Genomic DNA, 15,190 nt, shown 5'->3' with positions numbered 1-15,190 from the left:
TCCTGCCTTGAAAAAAAAAATCTTTATAAAAACAAAAAACATTTTTAAATGTGTAAAGCCATGTTTTAATGAGTAGGCAAAATGTAAAAAATGAATCAATTCAATTATAATTGCATGTCTGCCTAGTCTGGTGATGGGCTGGAGATGTTTAGATAAGCAATAAAATAAAAACTTAACATATAAACTATATATTTAGTCTATAAAATTTATTTTCTTCCCTTCATGTCAGCAAAATCATTTAATTATGTTGTTGGAATCAAAATTTTCATATAATCAGTATTTAATGAATAATATGGTGAATTCCATAACTTTCCTGAGGTATTGCAGCTCTTGGGATTTTTCAGTTTGATTTTAACTTGGAAAAACTTTGTTCTACTAAGGCAATAGCAACTGAAATTGTTAATTAAATTCTTAAAGTAATACCTATTTTTAAAAATGAGAAATTACAGCCGGGCACGGTGGCTCACGCCTGTAATCCTAGCACTCTGAGAGGGCGAGGTGGGAGGATCACTCAAGGTCAGGAGTTGGAAAGCAGCCTGAGCAAGCCTGAGCCCCCCATCTCTACTGAAAAAAAACAGAAATTAATTGGCCAACTAAAAATATATATAGAAAAAATTAGCTAGGCATGGTGGTGCATGCCTGTAGTCCCAGCTATTCGGGAGGCTGAGGCAGAAGGATTGCTTGAACCCAGGAGTTCGAGGTTGCTGTGAGCTAGGCTGACACCACGGTACTCTAGCCCGGGCAACAGAGTGAGAATCTGTCTCAAAAAAAAAAAAAAGGCCGGGTGCGGTGGCTCACGCCTGTAATCCTAGCTCTCTGGGAGGCCGAGGCGGGCGGATTGCTCGAGGTCGGGAGTTCGAAACCAGCCTGAGCAAGAGCGAGACCCCGTCTCTACTATAAATAGAAAGAAACTAATTGGCCAACTAATATATATAGAAAAAATTAGCCGGGCATGGGGGCGAATGCCTGTAGTCCCAGCTACTTGGGAGGCTGAGACAGAAGGATCGCTTGAGCCCAGGAGTTTGAGGTTGCTGTGAGCTAGGCTGACGCCATGGCACTCACTCTAGCCTAGGCAACAAAGTGAGACTCTGTCTCAAAAAAAAAAAAAAAAAAAATGTGAAATTAAGGTTTCCAGTCTGGTATGTAAGGAGTTTAGAAATTGTTACTCTGTCCTAACAAGTAAAAAGTTGAACAAACTGAAAATCAACAACTCTTCTTGGATCTGTTAGAGAAGTGAGGTCACAGGGCAAGCCATTGTCCCAAAATTGGAGACAAACAAACAGATACAGAGATTCACAATTTACCAGACCAAAAATTCACCAGCAGAATTCTCCAGGGAAATTAGTACAGATTAGGAAAACCAGAACTATGACGATGATTCCTGGAGGCTCAATGTGGAGAAGTCTGAGAGGTTAAAGTTACAGGAGGTCTGGAATTTTGGGGACACACCCACATTTTTGTGAGTTTTACCTCCAGGAGCTCTTCCAGGTTCTCTAAATAAAGATTAAGAAAAATCATCTCCTACATCCAGCAGGGAGAGGGGGAAAGTAACCATTGTGAAATTATCAAAACATTCTGTTCTTCTTAATAAGGCTTGCCCTCAAGAGAAACTACTTTACCAGAGCATAGCCTGTTGGGGTTTTACCAGAACCTAACCAAACTGGGGGAAGGGAAATACCTAACTCCAGTCCCCTCTAGCCATCCTGTCCTACCTAAGCGGGGGTAAAAACTGAGAGGCACTTGTAAAGTTCATAGCCCAGGAGCACAGGCTCACTAAAACTGAGGCCTAATCACAGATTTACAGAATGTTCTCCTTCCTGCCACATTTTAACAGCACTTGCTAAAGCCCTATTTACCCCAGCGTATTCCACCTGGTATATCATGTCTGGCTTTCAACAAAAAATTACAAGACACACCATAAAGCAAAAAACACAGTTTGAAGAGACAGAGCAAGCATCAGAAACAGACTTACATATGGCAGGGGTGGAATTATCATACCAGAAGCTTAAAATAACTATGATTAATATGCAAAGGGAAAAGTAGACAGCATGCAAAAAAAGATGGGTAATGTAAGCAGAGAGATGGAAATTCTAAGGAATAATAAATAATAATTGCTAGAGATCAAAAACACTGTAACAGAAATGAAAAATGCCTTTGATGGGTTCATTATTGGACATTGTTGAGAAAAGAATCTCTGAGCTTAAGGATATATCAATAGAAGCTTCCAAAACCTAAAAGCAAAGAGAAAAAATACAGGAAAAAAAATGGAATATAATATACAAGAACCATGGGACAATTACAAAAGTATAACATATATGTAATAGGAATACTACAAGAAGAAAGAAAAGGAACAGAAGAAATATTTGAAGCAATGACTGAGAATTTCCCTAAATTAACATCAGACATCAACAATGTTAGATAAATTCTCTAAAATCTCTTCCAGAAGACAGAAGCAGAGGGAATACTTCCTAGCGCATTGCTCTAAAGCCAAAAGCAGACAAAAACATTACAAGAAAACTACAGAACAAATATCTCTCATGAACAAAAATATAAAAATCCTCAACAAAATATTAGCAAATTAAATCCAACAATGTATAAAAAGAATTGTACACCATGACTAAGATTTATCCCAGATATGCAAAGCTGGTTCAACATTTGAAAATCAAATCCACCACATCAAAATCAATTCATGTCATCTGCCATATCAATTCATACAGCATATATTTCCTCTAAAGAAAACATTTTTCTGGCCAGGCGAGGTGGCTCACTCCTATAATCCTAGCACTCTGGGAGAACGAGGTGGCGGATAGCTCAAGGTCAGGAGTTCAAAACCAGCCTGAGCAAGAGTGAGATTCCATCTCTACTATAAATAGAAAGAAATTAATCGGCCAACTAAAAAGATATAGAAAAAATTAGCTGGGCATGGTGCATGCCTGTAGTCCTAGCTACTAGGGAGGCTGATGCAGAAGGATTGCTTGAGCCCACGAGACTGAGGTTGCTGTGAGCTAGGCTGACACCACGGCACTCTATCCAGGGCAACAGAGTGAGAGAGACTGTGTCTGAAAAAAAAAAATAAAATATTTTTCTTCTAAAGAAGAAAATCACACAATCACATCAATAGATGCCAAAAAACCATTTGACAAAATCCAACATCCATTCATGATAAAAACTCTCAGCAAACTAGAAATACAGAAGAACTTCCTCACTTGCTAAACAACATCTACAAAAAACCTACAGGTAACATCATACTTAAATGGTGAGAAACTTATCTCTAGAGGAACAAAGATAAGAATTATATCCAACTGCTTCTCAAAACCTTGCAAACAAGAAGAGAGTGTAGTGAAATATTTGTGTTGAGAGAAAAACTACCAACCTAGAATTCTGTGCCTTGCAAAATTATCCTTCAAAAGTAAAAGTGAAAGTCTGCTTCTTCTACTTTGGGTTACCATTCTCCACTAGCATAATCCCAGAGAAAAAACGGAAAAAGAAGGAGATGGGAAATAAGTAAATCTAAGGTAAAGAGGGGCTGAGTAATTTGCTAAAGTTCACATAGCTAGTAAATGCTGGAGCTAGGCTTTGAACTCTGGGATTTTGAACTCCAAAGTTTGTGTTCTTAATCTCATACCATTGGGTTGAACTTTTTATATTGAAAGACAAGTGATGACATAGATAATTGCCTAAATGTTCCAAATCTACCCTGACAAAAAAATCATTCTAGTTCATCACTGTTCACTATATAATTAAATGCAATTAAAAATCAAATAGGCTTTACTTCTCTATAAATCAACTCATACTATTTTCCCTCCAAATCACATAACATGTGTTCATTTGAATGTCAAAAGCATCATTTTAAAATGTCACTGCTTGGTATTCAAGCCTGATCATAGAAAGGTTCATTAAGTTTGTAAGAACTGGAGAGAAACAATCTTCCTACGTAGAAACTTAGAAATTTAGGGGAAAATATTCTTCCTACACGGAAACTTCGTATATAGAAACTTATTCTGCAATACAGAAATTGTCCAGCTGCTAATGATGTTAGTATTTCTTCATCACTACCTCTCCCCCAACATCGGTCCTAAGCTTTTGATAAAACTGGGAAGGCATTCCCCTCTCCAAATTCAACCCTTTCCCCACAGATTTCAGTATTCTTACTCGGGTTATTCAGTGGTATCCTTCATCCCAGGTACTGAAAGCTGACATTCATTTTCTTCAACAGAATGATTTATCTAACAAGAATATCTCCATTTAAAAGTCACTTTGCATTTTTCAAATGCAACAAGAAACCTGTGCTTCTCCAAGTTCATTTGCTTCTCATATAATTCTGTCTACCTCATAGGAAGGTTCTACAGATTAGATGTAAATGCACGTAAAGAATTTGGCACTATCTGACTCACAGCCCCTGCTCAATAAAGCGTTTACCATCATTGTAACTATTATCATTGCTGTACTGTGAAGAAACTAAGCCCCTGAAAGATTCGGTAATTTATCTGAGATGCGTGGTAGAGTTGATACTAAAAATTAGGTTGACTACCAGAGCAGTTCAACCTGTTAAGAGTTTGCATCAATAAAACTGTAGGACCCGCCAGGGCCGAAATCCCACTTCCACCTGCGCTTCAAGTCGGCGACCAGATTCCCCGAATTAATAAAAGGGGTTTTTAAAACAGTTATCAAGGAAGTTATCCCCTTTCTAACTCAGATCTCTTGGGCAATATAAGTTCACAGAGCAAACTGGGCCCGTTTTAGGGTTCTTGCCTCCTGAAATCCGCAATGAAATGGGTTCTTTTTAAAGTGAGCTTTATTTTGAGGATCACCCAGAGCTTCAAAAAATCCTTCCAGGGTGAACCCCTCCGAACCTGGAGAGCGACACAGGGCACAGCCCTGTGCCTCAGGTGCCTTAACAGACTGCAAAGTGAGGCCCCGGCCCACGGCCGGACCTCGGCACCCCCACACGGTTCACCGGGCGGGTCCTGACCCGCGGCGGAGCCAGGCTGGGCCGACGGAGCACGGGCGGGGCCGGGCAGAGGGCCAGTCCCACCGCCGCCGCCGCCGCCGCCGCGAGCCCGGACCTGCCCGCCCGACCTGGCGGCGCAGTCTCGCGGGATCGCTCAGCTCTCGCTCCCCGTGCGGCTCCGGCGGTGGCTCGAGGCCGGGACTCCCCCCGGAGCCGTCTGAGGTCGCGGGGGGTACCGTAGGCTGAACAGGGACGGGGAGGTAAAGTGGCCTTCGACCGTCGCCCAAGGTGAGGCTCCCGCGGCCCCGACTGGGCAGGCGGCCGGGTGGGCCCCGGGGGTAGCGGAGCGGGCGCCGGGCGTGCTGGGGCCGCGCGCCGTCGCCACAGGTGCGGGCAGGCGGCGTCGGGACGGTCCGCACCAGCCGAAGTTTCCTCTGGAGTGGGAGCCAGCTCCTGAAAGGCGATGCCGGGTCCCCGCGGCGCCGAGTAGGCCAGGGACGCCGCTGCCGGGATCTAGGCCTGGGGCAGGTGCCGGGGTGTCGGGCGCTGGGAGAAGAGTGGGCGCCGGTGTGGGCTTGGGCGGCGGGGGGGTTATTGTATTGTAATTGTAAAAGCCTTCCCCCCGCAGAGGACCTCCGTCGCCTTCCCGGGACAGATTCGTTCATTTTCCCTTTCGACGGCATCCCTACTCCTTCCAGCCCGTGAGAACTACAGTTTTGTCCTCCGCTGGAGGAAATCCTAAAAGTCTCTCTCTAGTTGGCCTTTTGAAAAACAGGAAAAGTATATCCCCAGAAGACTGCAACAAAAACCAGCTCTTGAGAGTCTTGTTTAAGAACTCTTTAGATCTTAAGGAATTTCCCAGGGCCTCAGTATTCTGTGAGAAATAAGCTTTCCAACAAGGGCCCTTAGATTTTCAGATTGTATCAGTCGTTTTTAACTTATTCCTAAGCACCAACATTCCTATTTATCCTCCATTTTACTCATCTTATGCCAGCGGTCCCCAACCTTTTTGGCTCCAGGGACCGGTTTCTTGGAAGACAATTTTTCCACGGACGTGGGGGGTTAGTGGGGGTGAGTGGCGGCCTGGGATTTGGGGGCCGCAGTCCTAGGCCCCCTTTTAACACTGCGTTCCATTCAGCACCTGCCTTCTATCATGAGTTCACTAGAGATGAGACTTCCTCAGCAAGCGATATATTCTATGCCAAGGCAGGTGAAGAGTATCCCGCTAGGACAGAATTTTCCATTGTTTTTCCAGTGTTAGTTACCTAGGGTGAAAATCTTAACTCTGCACTTTGACGTCTGCGTTTCAGTTTATAACAAATGTTGCTGATACACCCTCTTGATTGTTTTTACAGTAATTGACCCAGGACCCATATTCAGGAAAACAGCTTCCTTCAAAATGATAAAATAATGAAATGAGGAATTTGAACATTTTATCTTTGGATGAGAATCTTCTGAGCATGAAAAGAGGGATTAAAACAAGCCATGTGGTAAAATCAGGAATTTGAAGAACATGGAACTGTTTTCATTTTTGTTGACATGTATTTTTCTGCCCCTCATAAGAGGGCACAGTCTCTTCACCTGTGAGCCAATTACTGTTCCCAGATGTATGAAAATGGCCTACAACATGACATTTTTCCCTAATCTGATGGGTCACTATGATCAGGGTATTGCTGCTGTGGAAATGGAGGTAATGCTTCATACCTTTATTGAAAAATAGTTTATGCTCTGTTCTAGAATAAACTGTAAATATGACCTTTATTTTTAAACACAGCAGGAGATTTAAGTTGTATATAGTCATATTTTGAAAAATCCTTTTGAAAATTAACCCCCTCCTCCCCACTGACCTATGTTTTGTGGAAATTTGGGGCCACGTTTAGTGGATTTGCTTAAGATAGGGTTTGTCTTATAATGGAGTATGGTTACACATGATTTCTAAATATCTTGTACCTGGAAAATATTTTATTTTTCTGAATCAAGTATAGTAGTCCCCTTAGAAATTCTGATTTTTTTTAAATTCACGAAACATATAATCTATATTGCCTGGACTAAAAGTGAAGAAATCTGCATGTTTTTGTAAGTAGTTGTAATGTTTTCATTTGGCATAGTTCTCCTGAAACAAATAAGTTAATGGTTGTCCACTATTGCATGATACCTAAAAGAAAAAAAAAAATAAGTTAATGGAAAATTTGGGGGCTATAGACAGTGTTGTACTAAAAAGGGACTTTGTTTTTTAAGCATAGCACCTCAATATTCTTTATACTTGTTAAAAGAAACCACTTGTCAAGGGAGGAGTAGACTGACACTAAAGATTGCCTTAGGTGCCTCAGTTACCTGCCTTGGTTTAGAGATACGCAAATTGCTAGGGAGGTGTGGGAAGAAATAGCTACCTGTAGAGACAGGAACCTGCCTTCCCATAAGATTTGTCAGATTGATAAGTTTCTTGAGGGAAAGAAGGCAAATGTGTTGTTTTTTGTAGTTTTTCTCCAGAAAACTGTCTGAAGATGATAAAAGCTTTTTTCCCTCAGATTGTTGTTACGCGATGAAACCCCAACAAATTTAATATACATACAGTTTTTTAAATGATTAGATTTGATTTTTTAGCTTTGAAAGTCTTCCATTGTTTTTCAGTTGAATAGTTGCCTGCCTCATTCTGGACTCATGTCTAGAATAGAAAAACTTTTAAATACTCAGTAGATATAATTTAAAAGGATATTACAAATTATATTATTGTAATCTTTCAGTGGTTTTCAAACCAATGCAAGATTGAACACTGAACAAATGATGCAGTAACATTTTCATTGTTTAATCAGAATCATTTTGATGGTTTAATCTGATTAAAATATATAGTGAGAATATCATCAAGGAATAATTACATCATTCATCTACATTTTCTCTGATGGTTTGTTGTATAACTCATGTTTTAATAGTGTTCTTATTTTTTTTAAAAAATCTGGTTTCCTTTCTGTATAGTAGCTAAATACATTTTAAGTTTGAATGCTAACAATGACCTTATAAATTCATATTATTTAGACTTGAGTTCTTTATCATAGACTGTTATTATAAATGTAGGTGAGAAATGCATCCCTGCTATTAAATGCCTGTAATTGTAAGATGGTAACAACTAACTTTGTTCCACACACATCCTTTTAAAACCAATTGTTTCTGACTAAAAAAAAATTTTTTTTTTTTACTTACCTTAGCTTGTTTCCTAGGTAGTTTGTGTCTGGATATTATCAAGAAGGTTTTTTGTTCTTACCATTTGATTGCTAATTTTACCAGTCTCTTCATTATATATCTTTCTTGTATACTAAACTTTCTCATAGCCTTTACTAATGAAGTTTTGTTCTATAAATCATACTTCAGTAAGTTTAAGGATACAAAAGAAGGGAGCCATCAAGCAGTTGCATAATGCCAGCATTACCCTAAGTCTACAAAAAGGAAAAAGGGAAGGAAGGGGAAATGGAAAGACAAAAATAATATCAACCTGGGTCAGACTTTTACTCTCTATATATAATTTTTTTTAGTCTATAGTATTGTGCTTTTCCTACCACCCCAATCCTATTTGCCCTTGTGGCTAAGCAACATTCTCTATTAGTTCCTGGATTTGAATATTCAAAATCTTGTAATTTGAGAGTTGTTAGTGACCCTAAAGGTCATGCCTAGTTTCCTAACCATTTTTGTGCCATTAACCCCTTCTCAGAATAAGAGAAACATTTTAAAATTTAAGTAAATAAAGTGGGTAAGATTACAAAGGAAACCACTGATATTGAAAGATAATTCTGTGTATTGCTCAGGTTAAGAACCCCTGAACCCGTCATTATACAGGTGAAGAAACTGAAGCCCAGACAAGTTATGATTTGTCCAAGGTTTGAAAACTGTGATCTGACAGAGTCTTCTCTGTCTACACGGACCATCATGTAGACAGAGAAGACTTTTTAAAAAAAACATTTATTTAAGGCCCTTGACCTTACTGGATGAACAAGATAATATTTCCTATGATTTGGAAGACAACATGTACATTTCAGTCCCTTGCTACCTCTTTGTAAACTTCACTTAGATAAAACTAAATTGGTGATTTTTTAAACCCCTGTTTAGCTCTACCTCTCTTTTTTCCCCTCATCAGTGCCTTGAATACAGAGTTTTGCTAGATCAAAAATAAAATCCCTAACTTTCAATCTCTCCCATCTAGTCGTGCCAAAGGATTTTATTAAAGTGCAAATCCGTGCAGTCTACCTTAGGGTTAAAATTCTTCACCATTTCCCTGAAGCTGGAGACCTGATTCTAGAGTAGCACCCAAAGCTCTTTATGTGGGACCCTGTCTTCCGGCCTCCCATCTTGTCCCTTCCCACATTGTATAGTCTGCTTCAGCCAGCTGACCTGTTTGTAGAACTCAAATCCATATTACTGTTTCTCACCTGTGTACCTTTGCATATGTTATATTCTCTGGTGGGCCCTCTACTACTTTTCTGTACCTGCTCAATTCCTACAGGTATCAGTTCAAGCAATAACTCTTGTTTTTAGTGAAAATCTCTTTCACCTTGCTTCCAAGCATATTTAATCAGCTCACTCTCTACACTCTTATAGTACTTAATATATATAACTGTTCTTACACTTATTCTGTATTGTGTTATTTACATGTTTTTCTAACTAGGTTGTGAACTTTTTGAAGGTAGAGATGGTGTTTATTCATCTGTATTCCTAATACCTTGTACAGTGCCTCTGAGCATAGTAGATGCTCAATAAAGACTAAATAAAGGAAAAAGTGATGTTTCCTGTCCCAATAAATCAGCAAAGAGAATTTTCCCTTCCAATCTTTACATTCCATCTCTATCTTCTACAGTGTCCAAGTGAAAGGCATTCTAATATTTTTAGGTGGTTTACAGAGCATCCTCTTTTGTTCTACCTAAGTAGAAATGTATCAGTTGACGTCCTCTATTTTCTTTCCCATATTAGCTCTACACATATTTGTGAGAATGTGTTTAAAGAATTTGATTTTTAACCATTCTATTTATATGAAGTGAATAGATTCTTTTGATTGGGCTGCTGGATTATAAGCTATACCTGTCATATTTTTTTCTAACATAATTTAGTACTTAAGTTTATAGTCCAGTCAAGCACTAAATTAAGCTGCATGTACCTTGCCTTTTACTAAAAACGTGTTTTATAGCTTCTCTAAAGAACAGATTGGGTTTTATACTTCAACCCAGTTGCCATTGGTTTCTGCTGGTCCCTGTTGAGTTTCCAGAGTTCACTGAATTGAAGTGTTAGGATGAGAAGAATTGCCTGATAATTATGGCAACTAATTATACTTTCTTAGCCATCAAGAATTCCGTGTAAGTCAAGAAATCTATCTCCTCATTTGTGCCTCAGTTTTTATTTTATGACAGCTAGCCTGTTTTATAGAATTTAGGCATTTATGGTCATTGTCAATCTGTGATTACATGAAATGATTTAGAGTAGTGGTTCTCAAAGTTTAGTTCATAGACCACCAGCTTATGAGTTTGTGAGAAATGCAAATTTGTGGACCTCTCACCCCAACCTACTGAATCATCATCTCTGAAGAAAGAACTCAGTTGTGTTTTAACCACTTCGGTACCAGCATCGACTATAATCGATAGCCACAGATGAACGCACGCAGTTGAGCGCACAGCAACTTTAGCCGACAGCCATGATATGACTTTTCTAATTTTTCATCTATGAAAATAAAATTGTGAACATTTAAAAATAACATAATGAAAACATACATGTATATGTTACCTATTCTGATTTACGTTACAAGTAAAGCTGCCTGTAAAGTAAAACAAGCTTTCAGTGCTTTAAAGCTTTCCTCATCACACAGAGCAAAATGGATTCATCATCAATGCACAGCACAAACTATCGAGTGGACTATGAGTGCCGGCTGTGGGCAAGGTTTCCCGGCCCATGAGCGAGTACCGAAGTGGTTAACAAGTTGTCCAGGTGTTTTTTATGAATGTTAAAGTTTAAGACCTGGTTTAGAGCAGGAATTACAAACTTTTTCTGTAAAGGGCCAAATATTTTTGGCTTTGCAGACCCTACGGTCTCTGTCACAGATATTGAACTCTACAATCATAGCACAAAAGCCATCATAGATAATATGTCAACAAATGAGTGTGGCTGTGTTTCAATAAAACTTTATTTACAAAAACAGGCAGTGGGTCATATTTGGCCCATGGACTGTCATTTGCAGAACCTTGGTTTAAAGTACTTGAAAGTGTTTTAGGGACAGTATAGCATATAATAAACATTGTGCATTCTTCTTAATATGTTACTTGAGTTATATGTTATTTACTTTCCATATACTTTTTAAAAGTCAAATTTGTACAAACCAAAAGGATCTAACTGGGATATCCTGGTTTTTAATTTTGTCTCAGAGATTGCCTAAAATAAGGAACTTCAGTTTTTTCCTTATTTTATTATCTGAACCTGAAGTCATTTGTATTACAAAGAGTTAATTTACAATTCTAAACAGTAACTTGGCTTTATAATGGAAAAAATGTTGTACAGTCTAACTCTCCCAAGTGGAAAAAAAACCACGAATGGCTGCTGGTTTTCCATTGTGTTCCTTTTGTTTCATATCAAAGCATTGTTTCTCAAATTGTGAAGTTGATGTCCCTTGAGAGACTGATTTCATCCAGAAAGAGCTGAGACTGATCTAGGGAAAATGGAAACAGGAATATTGTATTTTTCTTTTTGAATTGCCTTCATTGAGGTCTAGGCAAAGGCAAAATCATATATTGTGTTTGGAACAGCATGTAGTCATTCCACTTTTAAACTGTCTAAAGGGAAGTGAGCCAAAAAAAACCCTTTCCTTTCCACCTGTTAATATGTACTATTAAAATGTCTGTATTCAATTAAAAATAATGGAATGGAGAAAAACTGTATAAACAGACTATTAAGAAAAAAATCTATTTCTATTATGCAGTGGTTTTTAACATATTAACATGAATTATATTCAATTCATGCTAGTCTTGAGCCTGGGGCCTCGTGAAGCAAAAAAACCTGAGCAAAACTGTAAAAATCTTGTTGATGTTCTTATTGTTGTAATTAATATTGGTAATTTATTTCTAAAAACGTGGATTAGATGAGAAGTCAGTAATTTGTTTTTCACTAAATTTTTCATTAAATTAGAAGGATCATTTTGTTTTTGAAGTTTTTCTTTTTTCATAATAAAATACTGTGGCCCCAAGAAAAAAAAATTCTAGTGTGGCAGTCAATGTGTTAAATATTTTCATTTTTCTGCTTTTAGAAGAATTCAATGGACCCCTTCCTGCTATCACATTTCCTCCATATTCTCTGCCTTTTATCCCTCATACACAAGGAAAGAAAATGTTTAGTGTGATTAACCTTTTTGTTTTTCAGGGAAGACTATCTGAAAGTCAGATATTAATCATATACAATGAAATACATACTGAAAAGTGTTCCAAGTTCCAAGTATAATGGCTACTATTGTGTTTTACATGTGAAAACTGCAAACTTACCTTCCTTTGTGATGTTGTCTTGAAATAGAGAAAGTACCTTGACTGCTTCTGGATCTGTAGAATAAAAGCAGACTTGTTTTTGAACAGAAAGAATAATATTTCTCCTGGGAGGCTCTGCTGATAGGCACAAAGTTCCTATTCCATTCCTTGGTATTCCACAGTCTAGGACGTTATTAGTTATGCTCTCAGAAGAGCCTGTCCACAAGGGACATGGTTCTTTCAGACCATAGGAAAACTTGTAATTATTTTTTTCTTGAAAATGTGGCATGTAGATAATGAAGCATTCTTACTTTAATTTGTATATTTGTCATGTGTCCATTCGTGAATGTTTTTCAAATGTGTATCTTTCCCAGAATTACAGTTTTTAAAGTTATAAGTTTTCTTTTTAATTATTATAAACATAATAGTTATATATCTTTCCAGGGTACATGTGATGTTTTTTGATACAGGCATACTATGTGAATTAATCAAATCAAGATGATTGGGGTATCCATCACCTCAGGCATTTATCATTTCTTTGTGTTAAGACTACAGTTCCGAACCACCAGGCTGCAGACTGGGGTTCCATAGCCTGTTAAGAGCTGGCTGCACAGCAGGAGGTGAGCAGCTGGCAAGCAAAGACAGCTTCATCTGTATTTACAGCTGTTCCCCATCACTAGAATCACAGCATAAGCTCCGCCTCCTATTAGAGCAGCTGGGGCATTAGATTCTCATAGGAGTGCAAACCCTACTTGTAAACTGCACACGTGAAGGATCTAGGTTGCATGCTCTTTATGAGAATCTAATGCCTGATGATCTGAGGTGGAGCTGAGGTGGTGATGCTAGCATTGGGTAGTGGCTGCAAATACAGCCACTCTCAAACCATTAGCAGAGAGATTTGACTGCACAATAAATGTAATGCACTTAAATCACCCTGAAACCATCCCACATGCACTCCCTGGCCCCGGTCTGTGGAAAAATTGTCTTCCATGAAATCAGTCCCTGGTGCCAAAAAGGTTGGATACTGCTGCCCTAATGTATTGTTGATTATAGTCACTTTGTTGTGCTATGAAATAGTGTTCATTCTATCTAACTATATTCTTGTACCCATTAACCATTCTCACTTTGTCCCTCCCTCCCTGCTGCCCTACCCAGCCTCTGATAACCATCATCCTGTCTCCGTGAGATCAATTGTTTTTAATATTTTGCTCCCATGTATGAGTGAGGATATGTGAGACTTGTCTTTCTACATGTAGCTTCCTTCACTTAACATAATGTTCTCCAGTTCTATCCATGTTGTTGCAAATGCCAGGATTCCATTCTTTTTGTGACTATATAATATACCATAGTGTATATGTCCCGCAATTTCTTTAGCCATTCATCCATTGATGGACACTTAGACTGATTCCAAATCTTGGCTGTTGTGAGTAGTGCTGCAGTAAACGTGGGAGTGCAGGTATCTTTTCCACATACTGATTACTCTCCTTTGGATATATATCCAGCCGTGGGATTACTGGGTTGTATGGTAGTTCTATTTTTAGTTTTTTTTGGAAACTCCATATTAATCTCCACAGTGGTTGCACTAATTTACATTCCCACCAACAGTGTACAAGGGTTCCCCTTTCTCCACATTCTTGCCAGCATTCGTTATTGCCTGTCTTTTTGATAAAAGCCATTTTAATTGGGTTGAGATAATATCTTATAATAGTTTTGATTTACATTTCTCTGATGACTAATGATTTGAGCATTTTTTCATATATCTGTTGGCCTTTTGTGTGTCTTCTTTTGAGAAATATCTATTCAGATCTTTTGCCAATTTTTTAATCGGATTATTTGATTTTTTTTCTATTGAGTTATTGGAGTTCCTTATATATTCTAGTTATTTAATTCTTTATCAGATGGGTAGTTTGCAAATATTTTCTCCCATTCTATGGGTTGTCTCTTCACTTTGTTGATTGTTTCCTTTGCTGTGCAGAAGCTTTTTAGCTTGATGTGATCCCATTTGTCCACGTTTGCTTTGATTGCCTGTGCTTTGGGGATATTACTGAAGAAATCCTTGCCAATTCCAATGCCCTGAAGCATTTCCCCAGTGTTTTCTTTTAGTAGTATTGTAGTTTAAGGTCTTAGTTTTAAGTCTTTAATCCATTTTGATTTGATTTTTGTATGTGGTGAGAGATGTGGGCCTAGTTTCATTCTTCTGTACATATATGTCCAGTTTTCATAGCACCCTTTATTGAAGAGACTGTCCTTTCCTCACTGTATGTTCTTGGCACCTTTGTTGAAGATAAGTTCACTATAGATGTATGGATTTGTTTCTGGATTCTATGTTCTGTTCCATTGGTCTGTGTGTCTGTTTTTATGCCAGTACCATGCCGTTTTGGTTACTACAGCTCTGTAATATAAATTGAAGTCAGGTGATTCCTCCAGTTTTGTTCTTTTTGCTCAGGCTATTCTGGATCTTTTGTGGTTCCATATACATTTTAGGATTATTTTTTCTATTTTCGTGAAGAGATTGCATTTAATCTGTAGATTGTTTGGGGTATTATGGGCATTTTAACAATATTTATTCTTCTAATCCATGAGCATGGAATATCTTTCCATTTTTTGTGTCCTATTTGATTTCTTTCATCAATATTCTATAGTTTTCATTATGAGATCTTTCACTTCTTTGGTTAAATTTATTCCTAGGTATTTTATTTGTAGCTATTAAAAAGGGGATTACTTTCTTGGTTCTTTTTTTTTTTTAGGTCATTTACTG

At 38.3% G+C, this 15,190-nt stretch overlaps 1 protein-coding gene across 1 annotated transcript in view; it reads left to right on the top strand.

Moving 5' to 3' along the window:
* The first annotated feature begins 5,064 nt into the window (after positions 1–5,064).
* The window catches only part of FZD6 (frizzled class receptor 6), a 36,635-nt gene continuing 26,509 nt past the window's right edge, over positions 5,065–15,190 (top strand). The window contains exons 1-2 of the mRNA XM_012784309.2: positions 5,065–5,239; positions 6,307–6,641. Of these exons, the coding sequence (XP_012639763.2) occupies positions 6,465–6,641 (177 nt within the window). The 5' untranslated portion in view covers positions 5,065–5,239; positions 6,307–6,464. The remainder of the gene's footprint in view (positions 5,240–6,306; positions 6,642–15,190) is intronic.

The sequence above is a fragment of the Microcebus murinus genome, chromosome 7 (assembly GCF_040939455.1).
Source record: "Microcebus murinus isolate Inina chromosome 7, M.murinus_Inina_mat1.0, whole genome shotgun sequence".
In the NCBI taxonomy this organism is placed as follows: Eukaryota; Metazoa; Chordata; class Mammalia; order Primates; family Cheirogaleidae; genus Microcebus; species Microcebus murinus.
This window is presented reverse-complemented; position numbering and strand designations above follow the sequence as displayed.